At 56.7% G+C, this 22,728-nt stretch overlaps 1 protein-coding gene across 1 annotated transcript in view; it reads right to left on the bottom strand.

Annotated features, from left to right (window-relative positions):
- The window catches only part of GRID2IP (glutamate receptor, ionotropic, delta 2 (Grid2) interacting protein), a 39,147-nt gene that overhangs the window by 16,090 nt on the left and 329 nt on the right, over positions 1-22,728 (bottom strand). The window contains 8 exon segments of the mRNA XM_009895077.1: positions 348-502; positions 3,214-3,397; positions 4,960-5,054; positions 6,369-6,438; positions 6,856-6,941; positions 8,401-8,655; positions 19,622-19,776; positions 22,621-22,728. The exon segment at positions 22,621-22,728 is cut by the window's right edge and continues 47 nt beyond it. Coding sequence (XP_009893379.1) covers positions 348-502; positions 3,214-3,397; positions 4,960-5,054; positions 6,369-6,438; positions 6,856-6,941; positions 8,401-8,655; positions 19,622-19,776; positions 22,621-22,728 — 1,108 coding nt within the window.

Raw genomic sequence — 22,728 nt, 5'->3', positions numbered from 1 at the left:
CCCAGAGACAACCTCTGCTACCGAGCCAGATGCCATCTCTCCTCTCAATGCAGAATTTCCTTCCGAAACTGCATGGCTCCGTGGCGCAGAAAAGGTGCCTGACGTTTACAGATCGGCCTCATCGGTAACAGGAGCTGGAAACTCCTCTGTGCTGCTCTACATCCCGCACAGCCGTCACCTCCGTGTGGGCAGGAGCCAGGCAGGGCACAGCCACAGCCGCTCTCCCCAGGGAGAGTTGGCTGCACCCTCGCCACCCCAGCCTGCTCCCAGGGCGATGGACTGAGGTCCCCCGGGGTCCTGGTGGGACACGGCGTGTCCGTGCCGTAGCGCAGGGGCTTTCCTCTCACCTGCCAAGGACTTGTAACCAAGAAACCTGGCAATCTTTTGCTGGCAGTGCTCCTGCTCTTCATACGTCAGCAGCTGGTAGATAAACTGCCAAATGACTTGCTTGGCCGGTGTGTCCAGCACCGGGTACACATCCACAATGAGAGTGTCAATGTTCCTGCAAAATGGGAAAGAGAGGGCTGGGCAGTGAGCGCGTCCCTACGGCACAGCCCCACCGCGCCGCTTCCCGGGGCTCTGGCGCTTCCCAGCCTGCCTCCAGTTGGCTCTCAGCTGCCAAGCTGGTCGCTGAGCCTTTGGCACAAACGGATCATTTCAAAGCAGAGGTGCCAGGCTGCGAGCGAGGGACTGAGCCCTTTCGGAAGTCGAGTTGCGCAGCTGATGCTAATGGGGAGAGTAAATTCCCAGGGAGCAGCAGCACCCGGCAGGAAGGTGTAAAACCTGGTTTGTGAGTCAGCCGGGGTGTGTGGGGAGTGAGAGGGGTGGAGGAGCACTGGAAATCAGAGAGAAACCCTGGAAAGACCTGAATTTTAGCCAGCAGCAGGTAAGCAGGCTCAGGGAGAAATGCATTGGAGAGGGAAGCTGGGCTGGCAGCCTCGCTGGGCTGAAGGCTCGATCTCATTTTGGCTCTGCGGTGTGCAGAGATGGCGAAAGGGCTGTTGAGGATAGCAGGGCTGAGCACCCGATTCAGTGAGGAGGATAAAGCAGCCTGGGGGAGGAGGGCTGTCCTGGGTCAGGGAGCTAAAGTCAGGCTGCTGTTCTACTGAGACGCTGAGGCAGAGATGATGGGTTAAAGCTCACTGCAACTATTCCATCCTTAACGTAGAAGTAATAGTAAGAACTCCTTATAAAGAGCTGGAAGGAGATTGCATATGTAGGAACAAATCTGTTGCCTTGATGTTAATTGAATGGACCATCACTGCCTTCCAAAGAGGAGGAACCAGGCATGCAGGGGAGAGCTGAAGGGTGAAGAGGCTCAGATCCTGCAAGGATTTCATTAATGAAGTGTCTTGAGGGTGGTCCTTGGAGGTCGGCAGAGATGAGAAGTGGTAGGAGCCTGCCAAAAGTCACCTGCTAAGTTTCTCCCTAGTTTTGGGCTAACTTGCCTTTTCTGTGGAGCTGGACACAGCTCTTTGCTGTCAGAAGCTTATTTCCCATCCAGAAAAGTTAAAAGTATCGTGGAGGAGCTGCTGAGGCAAGCGGCTGCTCTGCCCTGCGCAGGCACTGCTCCTCCCGCTTGGAGGGCCAGGGTTGTCGTGTACAAACTGGCCGGAGGGCCGAAGCCCAGAACAGGGGTGTCCTGACACAGTCTCCTGTGTTTGCTGCTGGGAAACGCTGGTATCCGCATGCTGCGGTGGCAAACAACATAATGTTTGGAGATTTCCCTCCTTGTCGGAGCAGTTAGATGTGGCGGCTGCTCGTCTGGAACAGGCACGCAATTGGGTCATGAGGAATTATCGTTAAATGGAGCAGTGGCCTCTGCATCCAGCCATCCGAGGCAGCTACAGGCAAAATGAGCTGGTCAGAGGAGAGGATGGGCATGCCGCTGCCCTCGCGGAGCTTTGCTCCCCCAGTGGGGAGCAGCGACAGCCCCCAATCAAACACCGCTGGAAGACCAAGCAACGTGGGCAGCCCTGCGCTGGGAAGGGAACGTGGAGACTCGATTCATGGCACTTGGGTTCCCATCCTCGTGCCGCTGAGTAAGAGCAAATCGCCTGCTAGGACTGAGCCTGCATTTCCCAGTTGCAGACCCCGAGGACCGGATCTGCTCTCCCAGCCGCCACTCCTGGGACCGAAATACCCAACTGGGGAATCCTGTAGAAGCAGTGCGGTCTCAGGAGAGCACCAAGCAATGATTTCTGCTTCACTGGGGCACTGTTAGTGATCACGGGGCCTCAAGAGGGTTCCCTCAGCTGGTGCCAAGGGGGTTTAGGTAGCTGTGCCTCCCCCAGCACCTGCAGGTACGGAGGCAGCCCGGCCTCCCTGCGGGCAGGGGGATGCTGCGGGGTGCTCCAGCCCTCAGCCCGAGCCATGGTGCACAGGGGCAGTGCCACGGCTTTGTACTCGGTAGTTTCTTTTCTCTCTTACCATCAGTAAGCTAAATACAGGGCTTTCCCCCATTTCCTTCTCAAACTGAGGATTTGCGTCCTCTGATCCTTTCGGTCTTTACACCAGCAGGCTGCTGGAGCCTGGCTGCTGCATCCACAGCCCGTGTGGGACCTGGGCTCCCGAGGAGCAGCTGCGGGAAGAGGCAGCAAGCATCTCCCGGCACCCGGGAGGGATGGCTTATTCACCACGGTGCGGAAAGGTTAAAGATCAAGGGCAGAAAACAAAGTCGCTATTGAAAGTCTCGAGTCTGCCAGGGGATTGGTTTTTACCCTTGTGGCAGGGTGGGGAGGACGCGCTCCACCACAGGATGAGGGTTCTGCCAGCCACAGCCATGCCTGTGCTGCTGCCAAGGGAGTGCTGCAGCCAAGATACCGAGAAGATAAGGATGAAAACGGTGAGGTTTACTGAAAGAGACGCAACAGGATCTGCAGCCGTCAGGGACAGCCGGAAAGCAAGAGAACCCACACTGTGGGGCACCAAGGTCACTTCATGAGGGATTAAGGGGTGACCGAATTAACCTCAAAAGCTAAAGGGTCTGCCCTGTTCTTGGGCAGGACACCTGGTGAGAGATGGGCTTGTGCCCTGCAGACATGCACAGGGGATTTATACAGCTGGGGAAACCAGAGAACATGATCACAGCAGAGCTCAGTGCTGACAGCCTCGAAGCCAAGGTCTGCCTTCTGCTTGGAGACTGACTCTGACGTGGGCATCGCTACCAGGCCAGGTACCAGCATTAGAGGAACGGAGCTGCTAACAAGTTACCGATGTTGGAAGAAGCCTTCCAGCGCTTTGCAGATGGTATAGCGCTCAGGTGGAGTCAGCAGGTGCTCCAGCTGCTGGTTGAAGGTCCTTCCTTGGATCTTGATGCTAGAGGGGAGGATCTCTGCAACCCACTGCAGGGAGGTGAGGGCAGAGGAGGTGCTCGGGGAGTCAGCAGAGTCAGAGTCTGCAAGGCGCAGGTAGAAAGAAAAAAGAAAATTCAACAGACAAAGAGTCTTAACCATGGGTTAAAAGGTTTGTTCTGAAACCAGGGGTCGGTCCTGGGGACAGCCAGGGCAGCTGCACCCGCACAATGGGTGTCCGTAGAAATACAAATCCTGATGTGCTGATACAGACACTGTTACTGCAGCAAAAACAGATTTCAGTCACTGGAAGGCCGCATGGTGACAAGGTGAAATGGCTCATCTGGAGCTGTGGCTGCCCCTGCCTTATTCCCACACTCTGGACCAGCTGCTCCGGAGCACATGGCTGCTCCAGTAGGTCCATGAACCTGCTGGAGACGAGCAGGGTTTTTTCAACTGGGATCTGTCTCTTCAACCATGCTGCTTCCATGCTGTCTGTGAACACATGCAGGTGGTATTCCTTCTCTGGTTCTCTAAAGCCTCTGCCTGAGTTTCAAAGCACTTCATGAACCAACAAAATTGGTTCCATTTTACCTCAAACCAGGACATAATCATAGGCTTCAAAAGCAGCATCAGTCAAGGGTTACCCGTGAGTGAACTGAGGCATGGAAGGTCATTAGCTTTGCCATGCTCATCTGCACTGGTCTCTGTGCTGCCTCCACACTGGGTGCAGGGCAATAAGCAAAGCTGGGAGAAGGGACCCAACTGAGACTGCAGGATGCACTTATCCGCGTAGGAATATGACCAAGGTAGTGGGAACAAAAAATTTCCATCTTTTTTTGGTCTCTTTTGGGGGGCACTGAAGCAGTTTGAGTGCCACTGGCTCTGTACTGTGAAGTAGCTGGGTGAGCTAAAAAGCTCAGTTTTGTTTTGAGAGCTCACTGGCTCTGTACTGTGAAGTAGCTGCGTGAGCTGAAAGCTCAGTTTTGTTTCTAGCGCACATGCAAACAAGTTGGTATCACTGGGCTCCTGATGTGAAGCTCAGGAGAGTCCAATGCTGCTCTGGAGGGAAGAGCCAGTCCCTAATTCTTGGGCCTATGCACCCCAGAGCAGCACCCCAATAACACACCAACCCTCCTGCCTTCCCACAGCGTCGGAAAAGCAGCAGCGACCGCGCTCTGCCCTGGGCTGCGGTCCTGCCCTCCGCTGAAATTGTGCTGACACCCACCCCCATTGCCCGGTACACCCTCATCTCCCGCTGACTCGCTCACCAGCAGCAAGCTAAATTATTCATAACAGCAGCAGTTATCCTGAACAGCACAGCCCACACACAACCGTGGGATTTGCACAGCGACCATGGATGCACAGAGTTGGTTTACTGCGGTCAAGTAGGTGGCACAGACTGCATGCAAAGGACATTGGCAAAGGCCGTCAAGGACAATCATACAGTAGGATGAACCCTTCTGGAGAGCAGCCAAGCCTGAGATTAAGCCCCATCCCAGAAATTGGGCAGCCACGTGCTGCGGTGGGAGGAGCAGCCCTCCGGGCAGCGCGCTAAACCTGCTGAGCCTACGGGAGGTGTTTGACAATTCCCTCCTGCACAGGGAATTCAGGAGCCAACACGGGGTTTCAGCCTCTCCGGGCCCTCTCCTCCCCGCGCTCTTACCGTTGCAGAAGTTGACGATCCCCTCTTCCACCACCAAGGTGGGCATCGCCCCGCTGCCCTGCAGCATCGACACCACCTTGTCATGGGAGCAGTTCCTGCGGGGCACAGGAGAGCCCGGGTCAGCGCTGCCGGCTCCCTGCCTGTACGGGCAGCGCTACAGGCAGCAGCTCGTGGGAGAGGAGCGGTGGAATGGAGGTTGCGGCCTCCTTCGTTTCTCTTGCAAATAGCCACATCTTGCTGCTCAGAGCCAGGCGGTGTTGGGTCCCGCTGAGGTTCCCCTGGACTCTTTGCTTGGTTTGAGCTTTGCTGAGCAGAAAAGAGCCTCCCCAAAGGGAGAGCGTGAATCGCACGCTGTGACCGGGCTCTCCGCTGTACCTGCAGTAAGGGATAAGTGCAGGGCATGCCCGCGAGCACCCTGCGGAGCTGTTACGGCAAACGAAGCCATCGTTACTTTAAGCTACGCTCAGACCCAGAAGATGAACTTTCAGTTTAAATGATACAGCACTGCGGGGTCTCTCCTCGCCTGTCCTAATTCTGCATGAAAAGAAAATGCAAGGTGGATGTAAAATGCAATTTTGTAGGCAAAAAAAAAAAAAAAAAAAAAAATTATTGGAGTGTCCTTGGAGAAGGGTACAGGCCGGCCTGGGACAATGCCCAACAAAATGCGGGCTCAGAGGACAGTCTTCATCTCGGTTTCCTCTATTTTCTGGCAATGCTGTATCAGCCAACAGTTTGCTGGATCAGCTGAAATGTGAGAGCCCGAGCACTGACAGAAGCAGCATCAGATGTTTAACCTTTAAATATTCATCACTCTCTCTTATCGTGTAGCCTCTTCTAACCCTTTGCTCTTGCTTTTCTGTGTGGAAAGACCAACTCGAGGAAACGCAGGCTGCTGCCGCTGCCCGGCGAGGTGCACGCTCAGCTCTGGTTTGATTGCTTTTGTTGCGTGCAAATAATATATAGAAGAATTAACTTCTGGGTAGAAATGCGATTGCCAATGTGGTTTTAAGCTTATGATCCCACTCTGGGAGGGATTCGTGGGCTGGCTGGTGCTCCAAAGCAGAGCCCCAAGTGTTTAACTTATACAACTTCACTCAAAGTGGCTGGAATCGGGATCTGCGGGTGGGTTGCAGTCGGGACCCCAGTTATAGCGTGTCATGCATTATACATGGCTATTTGCACAGAGAAAGGAGGAGCAGGGATGGAGCTGAAATACCACTCTCAGAGCCAGTTTTTGTGAAAGAATAGTAAAGGAGATGTCTGTATGGGGCAAAAACCCCTCGTGTACCTCAGCAGACAGCTCTCAAGTCCAACCAGCTCTCGTTTCTGTTGCACAAGAGTGAACAAGTGAACACCCACGTGCGTGGCCACCTACCACCCCCTAAGACCCCTTTTAAAGAGCTTCTTACCTCATGTCCAGACCGTTGAGGAATAGGATCCGATCTCCAGCTTTGAGAGCAGCCTTCTCAGCTGGGCTCCCTAAACGCACAGGGAAGAGGGGCTTTAGCTGGCGGACCCCTGCTTACCGGGATGGGGTCCCAGCTGTGCCCAGGGACACCCCCAGGGCAGGGGATCCGCTGTAGCTGGATTATTTGCATGGGCTGGAGCTGTTCACAGGGCACAGTGATGCCAGCACCCAGCTTGCATTGGAAACGCAGGTGGGATTTCAGGCTGTTCACTGAACACAGGCAATTTCCACCTTTCAAAACAGGGAGTGCATGAAGCCAAACTAAATTGTGCCAAAGACGCTAGTTATTCAACTTGGGGAAACTGCATCAGTGAACCCTGTAAAAGTCCCTTTTGCTATCTTCCAGCAAACAGCAGGCACTTAAAATTTTGCATTCAGACCAGAGCTAAATAAGTGTCTTTGAATCGTGTGACTGGAGGTTTTCTTACCTGGCAGAACAGACTCGATCCACACCGGGGCATGGCCACGTAGTGTGAAGCCAAAGCTTCTGTTGCCTTTATAAACTCGCACAGTTCTGCAGGTGAAAAAAGCAAATGTGAAATCAGAGCCCGATATCTGGGTTCTTGTCTCCTTTCCCAGCACCTCCAAAGCCCCGTTAGCCCATGTGCCTCCTGAGTGCCCAAGCCCTCAATGCTCCCTGTGTCCCCACAAGGTCCCTTTGATACTGAAGCATCTTTCAGATGGAGTCCCCAAACATGCACTGCCCGCAGGGAGAGGGGATGGAGGGAAGGTGTGGGGGGGGTTGGTGGCTCTGGATGGCCACAATGCAGCTACCTGTCCTGCCAGCACCGACTGCATTAAATACTGAATTCATAAATCCACTGTCCTTCAAATCCAATGTGTTTTTAAAGTGGAACATGGGATATAGCTTATATATTACATAGAATAAGAGAGACAACATCTTTTAGGGAGCAAAGATCTTACAGGTTGATGAGAGAAATTAAATTCCACTAGGAAATTTTGGAAGGAGCATTAGGAAATTTCCCTGCTGGGAGGCTGGTTGGAGCTGGGAGTTGTTCCCCACAGGGAGCTGGGGGAAGGCAACATCCCCAAGATCATTTACAACCACAAACGCTGTTGTCGGGACCAAACCTATGCTGGCAGGGAGGGAGACTGTGCTGGAATTGGATTTTGCATAAGCCATACCAAAAATTAGCCTGGCGGGAAGGTGTGCTGCAGCTGAGCACCCTGGAGATGCCAGCTGGAGGCAAGGGAATAGCTCGGGACATGCCTGTGGCAGTGCAGTCCTCCTCGGGAGGATTCCCCAGCTGAGCTGGCAGACCAAATCCTGCTCTCTTGTTCATGAGATGGGGCTGGGAGTGGAGCAGGAGCCACCGCCAGCATGGCAGGGCTCCTCCAGCCTCCGGGGCTGCTGAGGTCTGGCCATATGGGCAGCGGGAAATGGGTTAATCCCCTGCGCATGAGGGATTGTCCGTCCATCCTCCCACGGCCTCACACCCAGACACCCGCTGGGGCAAGGCAGGGTGACACAGACTGCTCTGTCCCCAGGCACCCTGCATCCCGCTGGCACGGCTGGGTACCCTGCATCCCGCTGGCACAGCCGGGTACCCTGCATCCTGCCGACAAAGCCAAGCACCCTGCAGCCCACCCGGCACAAGAGCCGACATCCCCTTTTACCCTACAAATGCCATCTCAGCTCCTCACACGGCTCGTCCCAGCCAGCCCTACAACAGCGAGGGCGCAGAAAGGGTGGCCCAGAGCTGGGACGTGGCATGCAAACATGCCCAGCCTTCAAGAGGGAGAGGTCTTTCTTCATAGAATCACTTAGGTTGGAAAAGACCTTTAAGATCATCGAGTCCATCCTCATCCCAGGAGAATTTCACGCACTCTGCACACCGAAGACTTTTCTACTGCCTCTCCCCTTTCCCTGGCATCCCTCCCCCATGCTGCCATCCATGCAAAGTCAGACGCTGCTGCGCTGTGAACTCCAAGGCATCCAGGAGAGGTGTTACCTGCGGGCAGCCCCCGAGGCCACATTGCTGGTGATGAGCGAAGTGGTTTTCCGCAGGCTCTTGCTGGTCTCCTCGTGGCTGCGGGGCACGGAGCTGGCACGGGTGGAGACGAGGAGCCGCTCCTGATGGTCCTCGCTCCGGCTGCGCCGCAGCCGGTTGCTGTGCTGCTCGCTCTTGGAGCGGCAGAGCTTGCTGATCAGGCTCTGTGACACCACCTCATCAAACCGCTGCCGGTGCTTCTTGGGGATGAAAATCCTGGAAAAATGAGACAAGGGAGGGCAGTGAGGAGCGGGGCCGGGGCAGCTGTGGCCCAGAGCTCCAGATCCAACCGTACCTGGGAAAGGAAAGGTCAGAGCGGTCCAAGCCCCTTGTGCGCTCTTGGCCTCGGTCCTCCCCAGAGCTGCAAATGCTGGGGCTGGGGATGCCGTGGACACTGGCTGCATCTCCTGCCCCGTCCCTTGCATGGGTCCATCGGGGCGAGGAGGTCGGACGCCAGCACAGGGATTCAAACAGCTCATGCTTCCTCCTTGCACGTCCCGTCCCAGATCCCTTCAGCTGCCGGTCCCAGTATGCCGATGACGAAGTTCAGCTCGAGTCCCAGATTAATTGCCTCCCCCCATGCCAACCGCCAGGGATCTGGCCGGGCAGGGGAGGACCCTTTCCCCTGCGGTGCCCGTCCTGTTGCGATGCTGCTCCTTGCTGCGTGGTGCCAATGTGCAAGTGGCCCCTGTGTTGTCGGTGCCAAACCGCCTCCTCCAAACCCACTTCTTCCCCAGCACATTCTGGGACGCCCAAAATGTTGCTCCCCATCTCCTGCCCCATCCCCTCTGCTGGGAGCCCTGGGCTCCACTCTCCTGGGCTATTGTCATCCACCAGCTCCTGCCACAGCCTCACGCCCCTTGGCAGACCCTGGTGCTACAGGGATGAGGATGGCCACAGTGATGCTGCAGGCAAGGGGACACCACTGGGATCTTGCTCTGTTCCAGGTCACCTCCCCTCTGCTCTGTAGGAGCTGCTCTGCCAGCAGCCAAGTGGCCTTTGTGCCCCCCACAAGGACCCCCTGGGACCCTCGGGGGATGCACAGCAAGTGCAAAGCGGGATCCTGGGACGGAGCGATGAGGGTGCGTCTGCAGCGCTGCCACCCCTGCAGGAGGTTGAGCCCTGTAACACGGGAAAACACTTTTCCTATTCCTTTTGCCACTGCAACAGTGAGACTCTGACTCCCCGCTCACCTACTCCTGCCCTCCCATTTGCACATTTAGGGGCTTCTGGAGGAGCTGTTATCTCTGTGTGTTTCTATAGCAACTCCTCCCTGCACCCATACCCGGCTGCCTGCCGCAGCTGCATTTGGTCATTAGACAATACTGTCTTGTGAGGTTCATTAGTGCTCTTCACCTCGTGGCGCGTGAGAACACGCTCCCTACATTAACACAAACTCCGACACTTGCAGCGGAGGAAGGATGTGAGCACCACTTCCAAACCGCCTGGGGAGCACATCTCCACGGGGAGGGGGGAGGAACTAACGGGACCAAACTCGGAGCTGGTGTCAGAGGACCCAGAGCAACTTGCTCTGAGGGGCTGCACCTTCCTGCTGCCAGCTGCCATGGCTGTGACGATGGTTGGCTGCTAACGAAGCGTGGTTGGAGAGGCTGGGGCTAGCGGGGAGCTCCCGTGGGTCACCCTTGTTCCTCGGGCAGCTTTGCCAAAGGAACTTGAAAGCCTGAGCGAAGCCAGAGAAGGAAAGGGAGGCTTCAAATCCCAAACCTACCAGGATATCTCTATTTCCTCCCAACAAAAGGCAGGACTCAAAGCAAGAGCTGATGCTCACACTAAGTAGGAGCAGACGGATCGCAAGCCATCCCGAGGCTGATGCGTGCTTACGCAAAGCATTTGGTGATAATTTAAAATAAGTAACACATCGGTATAATTCACAGTCAATTTGTGATTAAGCAACAACTAGAAAAGAGTGAAATCGTGCTAATAAATAGTTCGCGCAGCTGTAAGCAGGGTCCTGTGGGAATGCAGCCCTGTGGCAGGGGAGGACGCGGCACAACAGCAGCGAGTCCCGGCAGAACCCCACGCCTCTGCCCTGGGACAAGTCCGGGTTCCTTGCAGGCAAAATGAGCACGCTCCCATTTAAGTTGGCCAAATTAAATTGGCCCTGCTCGTTCCAGCAGGGCTGTCCCACTTTGCGCTGACTGCTACTTTGCCTGCGGGCTGACAAACATCAGGGTTGAAGAACAAAGTACAGCTAGCTCAATACCCGGGCACAAGGACAGCCTTTAAGGGTCTCACCACGAATTGACTCAGTGCTAGAAGTAAAACGGTATCTTAGCAAGGAGAGGAGCTAAGTGACTGGTAAAAATAATCCTATTAAAGCATGCAAAATAGTTTCCTCCTGCAAAACCCGTTGAGAGAATTTGCAATGTGGCCTCGGGGAGGCTGGCATCACCCCAAGCACCCCAACGCCCTGCAGTTCAGCGGGTGCTGGCCTCCGAACTGTGCGTGCTCAGGTCGGGTCCTTAACGAGGGACCCACCGAAGGCAGCATGTGGGATTATCATTAGACATCATTGGAGCCTCAGCGTGTCTTCTGCTCCGGCACAATGCTGCCCGTGCAGCATGCACTGACACCGGCACAGGATGGATGGCGCCCGGTGCTTAGCAGGAACCTGCAGCTATTTCTGCGGCGCCCTGCTGTCCCACGGGACGAGCGCGGCTTTGCCTGTCGGCAGGGAGCACAGACGCTCCCACCCTGTTTGCAGAAGGCAGCCTGGGACCGGGGACAGACCCCCTGTCCCAACAGCCCTGCAGGCTGCGGGTGTCTGTGGGAGGGCTTGGGAGCCATGCAGCGCTGACCTGGTGCCTTCAGCTTCCTCTTCTTCCTCCTCGCGTGCTCCAGGTCGGCCCTGGCTCTGTTCCCTGTTAGAGAGGGGACGGGAAAGGCGTCCCCAACCCTGGGCACTGCAGCCCTGCGCCCGCTACCCAGCCCCGGCGCGCTAACCCTCCTCTGCAGCGGTGTCAGCACACGCTCTTCAGGAGGGCTCAGTCTGCTCTAACACCAAAAAATGCAAATTCAGGGCATTTTCCAGGCAGGGAGAGGCCCCAAAAGCTGCAAACTGCTTCGCCTTCCCTCCTTCTCCGAAGCAGCCTGGCCAGGGCAGCAGCACGCTGCCGTGGGTGGGAAACCGCGCGGCAGGAGCCCGTCTGCCAGCGCGCCCGTCCCCAGCCGCTCAACTTGGCTCTGGGGCTCACTTCGGCAGAAGATGTTTAGCACATCTGGGTCTTTGTCACGCTCACAACCTCCCAGATGGGTCTTTACAGCTCACCTCCGGACAGACAGTCACATTTCTGCAGCCTGCGCTCACTGAGAGCTGCCTCCCTCGCCAGCCCAACGCCGTGGAGAACCACCTTTCGCAAGGGCACATGTCCTGCGATGAGTGCTGAGCTCACCTGGGTAGTCCTACCCCGAGCTGGATGCTGAGACTCGCCAGAGCAGGATGTGTCCCCTCGAGCGGGGCAGCGGCGCTGGCTCCAGCCCCAGCGGGAGCAGCAGAAAGCAGCCCCAAGTTTGCTCAGAGCTCATGCTCTGCCAGGGCCGAGAACAAGGGGTCCCTGGTCCCCACTCCATCACAGCCTCTGCACCACGCAGCATCCCCAAACCCCTGTCTTCACCACCCATCCCTTTGGTGGACAATAGTCATGGAGACAAAGCAAACCCAGATGTGCTCCTCCTGCCTCTCCCCAGCCTCTCACCCCCAGTTTTTCATCTGAGCTTTGCTCGACTCCCCCCAACAGCTCGCGCTGCTGCCACAGTGGGCACAGGTTGGTGACAGGGCTGCACTGGTGCCGGGAGGCAGAGTCCCCACGGCTCAGAGAAGCAGGAGAGATGTCGCGAGGATGCTCCCAGCACATCCAACAGCATGCACACCGCGCGAAGGAGCGGAGCAGAGAGACGTACCGAAAATGCCGAGAGAAACTCCGGTCCTTTCCCATTTGTCAGGGTGCGGTGGGAACAAAAGGGAGATGCTTCAGATCCTCATGCAGCTGAGTCTCAGCTTCGGCTCACGCCCACGACGCGGCCGGATCCAACAACCAAACCGCGCGCCAGCCGGTGCCCCCCTGCCACTTGGCACCCCCGCGGTGCGCGGGGACCGCGGCCAGATGGGCCGGCTCGCCGGCAACCTCTACCTGGGCTGAGTCCCTGCCTCCCTTCGCCCTCGCCTCCCCGCCACGCTGTCTGTCCCGGGCAGAGGTTTACCATCAACCCAGTGCCTCTTTTTTTATCAACTGGGCTTTAGCGCCTGCTCTGCCCTCCCTGCTCCGGCTCTGCCCTGGCTCGCAGCGACGAAGCCTCTCGCTTTCCCTAAAAACTGCAGTCGCTGTAATTTCCAGCTGGAACAATCTCGTAACAGAAAGGAGGGCACGGCTCCGCGCCGAACTCCGGGGGGATGCCTCCCTGGTGCTAATTAGTTGACTTCTAAAGTGCTTCTGTTTAAATTACATGCCGCTGTAATGGGTGAGAAACCTTAAAGGCAAACGGCATCGGTGACGGGTGCGCGGCTGCTGGGAGCGCAGGTGGAGCCACCCGGGCTGGACCAGGACCAGGACCAGGACCAGAGACACGGGCCCAAACCTCCCCCTGTGCCACAGAGCATCATTTACCCCCAGGGTAAAACAGCAGCATTTTGCATCAGGGATAGAAGACAAAAAAAAACCCCATCTTTAATTTAAATAACGCCATCTTTAAGCACAACTCTCGCGTTTGATGAAGAGGATGTGAAGCTTTCCAGAGCTGCCAACATCAGATACAATCTCCAGCTAGCAAAGGAAGGAAAAATGAAAAATGTATGGTTTAGCCCCAAAACAACTAGCAAACACCTGACCTTGAGTCTGTCGGTTGTGAAGAAAAACACGTCCCAGGGTGGCTAAAAACACTGAGCAACACTTGGATTATGTCTGAACTGTGCTGTGCAAACAGCTACCCATCTGGAAAAGCATTTCTGCCCCGACAGTGTGCCGCAATGCTAAAATGTATATGCTTTCGGGAGAGAAAACTCTTGTATGACTTTACCAATATAAGAGGACTTCTCTTTATGAACCTGTACAGATTTTTCTCAAACCTAATCTACCTGCGTGCATGGGTAAGGGTGTCAGCAGCCCTGCGCTGGCTCCAGCCCGGCAGCACCGACAGCCACGGGGCGACACAGCACCTCCAAACCCCAGTGCGTGAGCAGGACTCGCTCCAGCCCGGCAGCGAGCACAGACCTGTGATTTTCACGGTGGCTGTTATCCTGTTATCCCCGGTAATGGGAGGCTCTGTAATCACTCATCTGGCTGCAGATGTTTTGCAGATGTGACCGCTGTTATCGTTAAATAGGAATGAAGGCACTTTTCCACCGGAGAGTGCAGACGTGGTGGGATGCAGTGGCCATGCACCAGGGCTGGGAGCCCCTTGCAGCCCTTCCCAAGCCACCCCACTTGACCCTGGGACAGCCCAAAACGCCCCAGCCCCGCACAGCAGCTTTTGGTGAGGGTCACCCTCTCATGGCACATCCCTGCACCAGCTCCAGTAATGATGGATGCCTTATCTGCTGATAAGAGCCTCCCCAGAGCAGTGCCACCGCCTGTGCCCGGCTGGGGGTCACCTTCTCCATCAGCAGCCGAGTGCCGGGGCCTCAGGATGCTCTCACCTCTCCTGAACCCAATGACAGCTGCTGGGGACACGGAGACCTTCAAAGAAACCCCCAGAAAGGCTTTCTCTGCATCCTCCATCCCGCCTGGCATCGCCCGGTGGGTATTGGGGGTGGCAGCCGGGTCGATGGGTGCAAACGGCTGCTTGTTGCAGCCCCGGCCTCGCGAACAGACCCCTAGACCACCTGTGGCACCCATGGGACCCTGCCTGCCGCTGCGCCGGGGAGACACAGGGCCACCAGCAGCTCCCACGTACCCCGTGCCCCACGCTAGCACCCCACACCAGCCCTGAGGGCTTGTGTCACACACGCACCCCCTTTTTGGAGCCACAGAGAGCAGTCACCTCAGCCAAGGTGCCCCCCCCCCCAACCTGCTTTCTGCTGGGAACACCAGGACAAACACAGCTGTCCATGGTTTCTTTAAGATACTGGAAAACACTCAGACTTTGGGAAGGAACCACTTCCCAAAATAAAAGTTACCAGTCAGCGGTGGAGTGCAATCGGGCCAGACCAATATAATCTGCATTATAGCTGTAGTTCGATTCGTCAAAAGAAATTAATCTCCTAACAGGAGATTTTGCAGCGAGGCATTTTGGTCATGACCTATTTGAACTCAGCCGATAATAAAGGAACTCCGCTCCCAATTGTTTTCACCGCTGGCATGTTGGTTTGGTTTTTTTTTCCTGCTGCCCTAATTCCCTTTTTTTGGGCAGTTGACCATATGTCCGGCTACCAGATTAGGGATTTTTTAAAACGGAAGCAAACAAGAGCTGCTTTTCCTCCGTTATCGTCCTGCCGCCCGTGGGGTTTCGCAGCGGGTCTGCCCGGAGCGCGGGCGGGAGGACAGTGTCTGCGTGCAGTTTTTGAAGTGCTGCATCGGGCAGCAGCGGGAGCGATGCGGGTTCGGGGGTGTCACTGGTGCCACAAACTGCATCGGGACCCGAGAGAGCAAGAGAGCTCTCCCCAACCTTGGAGGAGCTGGTACATGGGGGAGGGTGGCAGGGAGGACAAGCAGGGAAGCAGCGCAATCCATAATATATAAATCCTGATGGCTAAAATGAAATTTCTTATCCAGGGACAGTCGCAGATGGCTGGAGTATTTTAATACGGGAACATGCCAAGCAATTTTATTGCCGTGAAAAACAAGCTGAGACAAATAGATTGTGTTTGGAGCATTACTAAAATGAACTCGGTGGAATTTCTCCCGTAATAAGGGAACCCCTGACGGGCAGCGATTTTATCTTTGTCAGGGATCAAAAGCGGCTGCAATCAGAGCGGCGCTCGCCTCGGCCCAGCCACCACGGGCCAGCAGCTTCGCCTGCGTGCCTGGGTATTCCCCCAGGAACAGAGACTGGTCGGGAAGCAAACAGACCACAACCAAAGCAGCAAAGTAACAAACTACCCCTGACTATTCTCCCTGCCGCAGGGTGAAGCACAACATGATTTAGAGATCCACGACAACATATAGCAGTCTAAACAGCCCAAGAGTGATCATCTAATGAATTAATGCGGCCAGGGTGAGAGGCTGGATGTGCTGCGGAGCACACACGCATCCTACTATTTAAATCCAGGTTAATGGGATGATGTCCATGTAAGCATCAACGCCGGTGTTTTCCACACCAGCTTTTGTAACGCTGCAGGTTAGCGGGGAGGAGGGCATCTGCGTTTCCATCGCTCCCCAATTCTACTGCAAACAGATGTTTCAAAGCTAAACGCCACTGCCGGGAGCTGGTGCAACGCTGGCACGACCACCGCCAGTGCTGCCGCCAGCGCTGGGGGGAACACACGGTGCAAAGGGAGACGGCAACCAGCACGGCAAGTGCTAAACCCCTGTGCAACGCAGGTCAGGATCCCCCCCTGTACCACTCGGCTCCGAGGGCAACTTTGGCCCCCAGAGTCCGAGGAAAAGCCGGCGGCCACTGCGACGGCGCTGCAGACCGTCTGGGTGCAGAGCCGGCACCGTTCCTCTGCTGGAATCGCAGCTCTGCCCTGGTTTGAAACCAGCTCAGAAATAAAAGCAGTGCCGAGAGGCGCACACTCCTGGGACCCCGACCTGCCCAAAATAACCCGCTCCCCTCCCCACGCCGGTGCGAGGTGTGCACAGCCCCTGCACACAGGCTCGGCACAGCCACGGCCACCGGGAGCAGAGGAGTTAAACCCCGCAGCTCCCCTGGGACTAGACCCGGGCTTTGGCGTTAGCAGGTGATGCAGTAACACAAAATAAAGAGATTTCCCTCTCCCTCGCAGCGCTGCAATGCCCACGGAGTCCCTGACAAGAGCAGCTCCGATGCAATACAGATGCTAAGAGTTAATTAACTTTTAGCACATCTCATTTTTGTGGTGCTGGGGGTTGCTAGATTCAAGAATTAAGCTGCTTTAAACCCGTTCCCCTCCCAGCCCCCTCGGCTCCCAGGAAAGGTCCATTCGTTACTCACCCGAGACAGCTCATCTTTCCCCCTCACTGCCGTATTTCATCATTCTTGAGCAGAACTACAATTGTGCACTTTACTACACACACCAGCCATATGGGCAGGGGATGGGAGCGGGGAGGAACCGGTGCAGCACGTGCGTTATCCCTGCTATCCACAACCAAACGGATGAAGAAAATGTCAGCAAATTAAAATCTGCAGGAGCTTAATTCTGGGCAAATGGGATGAAATCCATTTGCGCTAAAAAGAAAAAGAAAAAAAAAAAAACCAGACAACACAGCAAAGTTGGAAAAAGCCCAGCCTGAGGACAGACGGGAGGAGAAGAGGTGTCTGCAGCCCTGGGTCGATCTGTGTGCTGAGTCGGGGGGGTCTTGGGTTACGCTGCACGGCAGCACCTTGCAGGGAGCACGTTAAACCCCGGGGGGAGCCCGGGGAGGGGACAGGCAGGGGAGGGAGGACAGCCGGCAGCAGCAACGTCCCGAAAATAAATACAGCTGGTGCAGAGGGAAGATCCAATCAGGCCAGTGTGAGGGTCAGAGGCAGACAGGGACGTACTGGCCGCCTCGCTCTGCATGGCAGGGGCCACACGGTCACCCACGGTGGGACACCACCATGCACCCCCACATCAGGGCTTGGCCAGACTGCCAGGACCCGGGGCTACCGGTGAGGTGAGTGTTGGGGACCCTCATCTGCCTTGCCCCCAGCATCACCCTCGGCATCCCTCTCCTCAAGGTGTGCAGGCATGTGGGACCGCCCCCCGCATCTAGAGTGGAAACGGCCCCCAGGGACAGAGGAGACAGATACAGCCTCACAGGGATGCCCAGGGCTGATGGGTACCTGCGTGGTCCCAAGCCCATCCTCGCATGGCTCCACATGCCCACAGGGGTGGTCCTGCAGGACGAGCCTCAGGATGCTCGCTGAGTCAGCTCAGATGGGCTTCACTCGCCCAAACTGCACCAACACCCTCTGCTGCCCAGGAGTGGCTGCCCCGCACCACGAGGACGGTGAGACAGCCGCACCAGCACCCCATCCCTGCAACCAGCACCAGAGCCAGGACCCCTCCTCGCACAAATCCCCCGCACGGCCCTTCCCCATCCCCGAGGTGCCGGCTGGGGCACAGACCCCAGTCCCCTCCTCAGCCAACGATGGACCGAACCAGCTCGAGCCGTGCAGAAATCACCCCCATGAATTCACAGCACCCCTTAAATCCAGAGCACCCGGGAGCCACTCACCACCTTTCAGTGAGTTATTAAAAGCATTAAAAGCTCTTGCTCGACAGCAAACCCATCAGATGGGAGACCCCCAGGATAAGCACCTCGTATCCCGTGCAGCAGCACACACGGAGCTGCCCCCACCTCCCCAGCACCCGCAGCTGGGAAACCTGCTGTCCAAAGCACTTTTTTTTATTATTTTCTTGACTTCATTTCATTAAGATTAGACGGTAAATCTTTTCCCTAAGCTAAATATTTCATTTCCATTAAACTGAGATTAGCTGCCTGATTTACGGCGCCTCTTGCCCCAGCCTCAGTGTTAACCTTTCACGTGGGGGCAGAGGGCGGTCGCGGGTTTGGCTCCATTTTTTTGGGGGGGGCTGTGACACGGCGCTGCCCCACGGCATCGCAGCGCTGGGCATGGGGCGAGCTCCGCACCGCACGGGGGGCATGGCGGCACTGGTTCCAGTCACACTGACCTCCACTGGGATGGGGACATCCCGGGGTAACATGCTGTGCCCCCCACAGAGGGCTTTGGGTCTGGAGGAGAATTTAGACACTTACTGAAATCCCCTCTGGAGGGAAAAATATCCCCTCTAATTCCCCAGGGGTGAAGGCAAAGGGCGTCTTTGGAGCATTTGAAGCATTTCCATGGATCTTTTTGAGGAAAAGATTTTTCCTGAATTGTGGGGGTTTTTTGATTGGGACTGGTTTGGGGTGATGGCTCAGGCTGGACTCGGTGCCGTCCATCCCTGCCCCCAGTCCCAGCTGTTTGCCTGTTGGGTCCCCGCAGGACATTCAGGGGTGCACAGAACCACTGCTATGGGGGCAGGACAGCCTGGACGTGGGCGCCTGGACTGGTGGGGAGGTGACAGTGCCCTCCACACCCCGGCTCTGCAGGGGTTTGTGCCCATCCCCACTCCATTATGGGGGGCCCTGGGTGGCCCCCGTGCAGCCACGACAGAGCAGGGGGACACTGCATGGTAAGGACCACCGACCCACTCTCCCCATCCTCCCCACCGCCGGATTGCAGCAGCGTGGCGGAGACCCCGTCACGGGGACGTTGTTATGGTAACTGTAATATCTTGCAATTCCACTGATTAAAGCAGAAATTGGAAAGCCGGGCCCGGAGCGGGGCCAGATGGAGACCTGATTCCCTAATGGCCATCGTCTCAGCCTGGCCGTAATCCCCACCACGTGTCCATGCACCAACACTGGCACCGTCCCACAGCGCTGCAAGAAGAGCAGCGGACCGGCTGCACCGGCTGCACAGCCACGGCACGGACATTCTGCTGGGGACACAAGAGGTGTCGGGGACACCGAGCCCAAGTGAAGCGTTGCCAGAGCATCCCGGGATGAGTGACCACAGCCCCGGCACCCCGGGATGCTGCGGGCAGTGCCGGCCTGGAGGCAGGCCATGGATGTGACAGAGACCCCCCCCTCCAGCCGCCCCTGCTGCCGGAGCTGCTGGCAGGCCCCGCCAACCCCCCGCCCCCCCCCCCCCCCCCCCCCCCCCCGGCGCCAGGCACTGCATACACACGGTGAGCACACCAACATGCCACACTGTGCTGGCAGACTGAGGGGCTCCGGGGGCCTGGTGCCCCCCGCTCCCTGCAGGGACGAGGACAGCCGGCGGTTGGTGCAGTGGACATGCCGGACAGCCACACGTCCCCCCATCCCACCCCAAGCAGGACAGCCCCACAGGGATGCTGTGCTGAGACCCCACCAAGCTCCGCGCGGCTGCCCCAGGGAAAGGGGGTCTGGCTGTGCGGGCATCTTCCCTGTGGGAACCTCGGCTCCTGCCTGCACCGCTCAGCCCCACACGCTCATCACCGCCGGGCAGAGCGATGCCCCGGCACAGCAGCGTGGAGGTTGGTGGCACGCTGTACCTGATGTTGTCAATCAGATGCTGGTGGGACTCCTGGGTGAGGACCATGCAGAGGGCATAGGCCAAGTACTCCACCTTCCGCTCTGCCGCGTACTGCTTCAGGACGGTGAACACCTTCTCCTTGACCTCTGGCTGGTCACCGAGGATGTCATCCACCTGCAGCACAACAGACGGGAAAGAAGAGGGAAGGGGCGTTGAGCAGCAGAGCAGTTAACCGTGCGTACGGAGGGACCGATGGGGCAGAAAACAAGTCCATCTCATTGCAGCACCACATCAGCCAAGGAGGAGGGAACCCACACGGGAAGGAAAGCAAAACTTCAGTCATCAGCCCATCGCAGCACTGCTGAGGCCTCACACATGTCCCTGGTACCGCTGTAGTGCCTGTTATAAACATTGCACTGGAAACCGGGGTGTGACAGCAAACCCTGAAACTCTGCTGGGTCACAAGTGTCCCCGCAGGAGAGGCTCTGGGAGGGCTGGGTGGGGAGCTGGTGCATCAGTCTGGAGTCTACCCTGCGGAGGACACCGCGATGGGCTTTTGGAGGTATTTAAGCCTCTAATCACGCCCTGATCCTGCTGCACAGCACTGTCCTGCCATTAATTCCAGGAGGCTGCAGGGAAGGAGGGAAAGGGAGCACGAAGGTGAGCACCAGCCCTGGAAATGGCATTGGCAGCTCCCAGCTGCTGTCCTGTCCTCTCCGCCTGTGACAGCCAGGATAGGCAGAGTAATTAGCTAATTACCATCCAGCCAATGCATGAGACCCTCCTTATTAGCCTCTCCCCAGGCCAGGGGGTTGTCCCTTGCCCTGGGGTTGTGCTAGGCAGTGGGTGCTGCTGCCTTGTCCCCAGCCTGGCTGGGTGCAGTGAATACATGTGGGATGCAGAAAACTCCTTGTGACCACCCTGCAGTCCCTGGGTGCGCTGGGTTTTCCTGCAAGGTGACAGTTTTGTGCTGACAGCAGGTTTAACTGCATCCCTCCAGCTCTGCAAGTGCAGGGGGAAGCAGCAGCAGCAGTGGCGGTGGTGAGCAGAGCTCCTCATCCTTCCCTGGGGCACGTGGGGTGCACGCAGGGCTGTGTCTGTGCATCCCTGCAGCAGCACTGCATGGGAGCCAGCAGGCATCGCCCGGAGGAAGGGGAAGAGCTTCCCCTTCCAGGGAAGGGGAAGAGCTGTTTCCTCTGGGTGCTCAAACCACTTGGCAGCTCCCTGGGGAGGGCTGTCGCCAGCGTTGTGACCCCCAGCACAACCCTCCAGGTGCTGCTGGGTTTGCGCAGCCGCCACGCGAGCGCTGTGGGGGCTCCCGGCAGCAACAGCGCTTCAAGGTTACCGAATCTGGGGCAGCCAAGGCAGCTGCTTTCCCCCGGGCAGTCTCGCATGCTTTGCAGTCCCGAGGTCCAGCACAGGAATGACAAAAGACCGTGGTGTTCCTGGTGGGCTGAATCCCAGGATGCTGCTGTTAAAATTTTTACCTGGGCTGGGAGTGAACAGCCCGGAGGGTGGGAATGTGGGATGCTGCCACCCCTCATGTCGGTGAGGTCCCCAGCATATCCCTGACTGTGCAGGGGACAAGAGGAGATGTTGACCTGGAACTGAGACCCTGAGCTTTCGGTGATGCTCCCAAGCTGTCGGGATGCTCGGCTCGCGCAGCTCTGCTCCAGCCCTGGCCCTGCTGCCACCAGTCTGTCTGTCGGGCGAGCACGGTGGGGCTCTGCCAAAAGAATGAGGGTGGGAAAGCCTCCGTAAGTCAGGCTTGTGAGCCACCTGTGGCCAGTGCAGACACAAAATGCGAGCCACCAGCACCCTCCGACCTTCCAGCCTTGCAGTGGGTGGGCAGGAGTGCCTGAGTACGTGCAGCACCGGCACCAGCAGCACCTACCAGAGCCGAGCTCCTAGGTAAACGAGGGGGTGAAGCACCCCACTGCATTTTATTTTTTTCTGAGTCATGTAAAAATATGAAGCTACTTAAAACATCTGGGCCATTAACTCCTTCTAGAGAGGTGTTTGCCAGTTGAGCTGTGCCCCTTTGACCAGGAGCCAGCAGCACGCTGTCCTGCAAACCTGCTTCTGCCCAGGCTGGCCAGGGCTGTCACGGGTGGCTTTGCTGGGCAGGGAAGGGTGGTGGCAGGGGTGCTGCTGTTGGTGCTCACAGCATCACGACCAGCTTGCTCACTTCAAAAGTGTTCTCCTGTGATCATCCAGAAAATGTTTACATGGTTTAGTGTGACTTCACGAGACAGAGGCAGCATGGAACAACCTCTCCTCCTCTTGTTAATCTCCTGTAATCAGCAGGTATCTGTTTCACGTGCGATGCTCTGCCTTATGAATCCAAACCTCAGTGAATATTTGTGAATCTTTAATGTAGAAGCTGACTGAGGGGATTCGGCTGATAGCCACGAATCTCTTTATGAAGGTCTTGTTCCTTTATTAGCTCAGGATCAAAAAAACCCACAAGCCTGGTTATTTTCATAACAGTATTTTAAAAGGCTACTTTGAAATGGAAATTAGAAAGATTAAAAAAACAACCATGATCAAATTTATAATTAGCACGAGGTGATGTGTTTGGTAAACTACCCACTAGGCAGCCTTCAGGAACACAATGAAGATGTAATCACATCAATATTTTCCCTTTGCAGTGAAATAGGAGCTAAAATGTCTATGATGGGATGACATGCTCAAACTTTGAAGGGGCGCCCAGGCATGCAGGAGGGAGGGATCTGCCCCAGTGGGTTTCCACACACTCTTGTAGTACGAATGAATAACTACTTGGGGTCATCCCCCAGAGGATCTCCAAGCTCTTTGCAGCTTTCATCCATTCTCCCAGTAATTACCAGACCCTTCTCTCGGGCACTGAAGCCCCTAGTCTGCGTCCCAGCTCTATGACCAAGCCAGGAGCATCCCCCCATCCGGGAGCACCGCAAAGGCTGAACGCGGCGTTTTCCAAACTGCTTGGTGCAGGAGGTGCCCAGATCCCCACATGCTTGCCCCATGCCCCGGCCTTACCTTTTTGCTGAATTCCTGTGCTTTCTGCTTCCTCTCCTGGCGCACGGCGTCGGCGCTGGGGATGGGGTCCCGTTTGCCGGCCCCACGCTGCGGCCGCAGCAATCCCAG

Source organism: Charadrius vociferus, unplaced genomic scaffold, assembly GCF_000708025.1.
Source record: "Charadrius vociferus isolate BGI_N301 unplaced genomic scaffold, ASM70802v2 scaffold600, whole genome shotgun sequence".
NCBI classification, from domain to species: domain Eukaryota; kingdom Metazoa; phylum Chordata; class Aves; order Charadriiformes; family Charadriidae; genus Charadrius; species Charadrius vociferus.
Note: the sequence above shows the minus strand (reverse complement) of the source record. Positions and strands in the feature narration are given on the sequence as shown.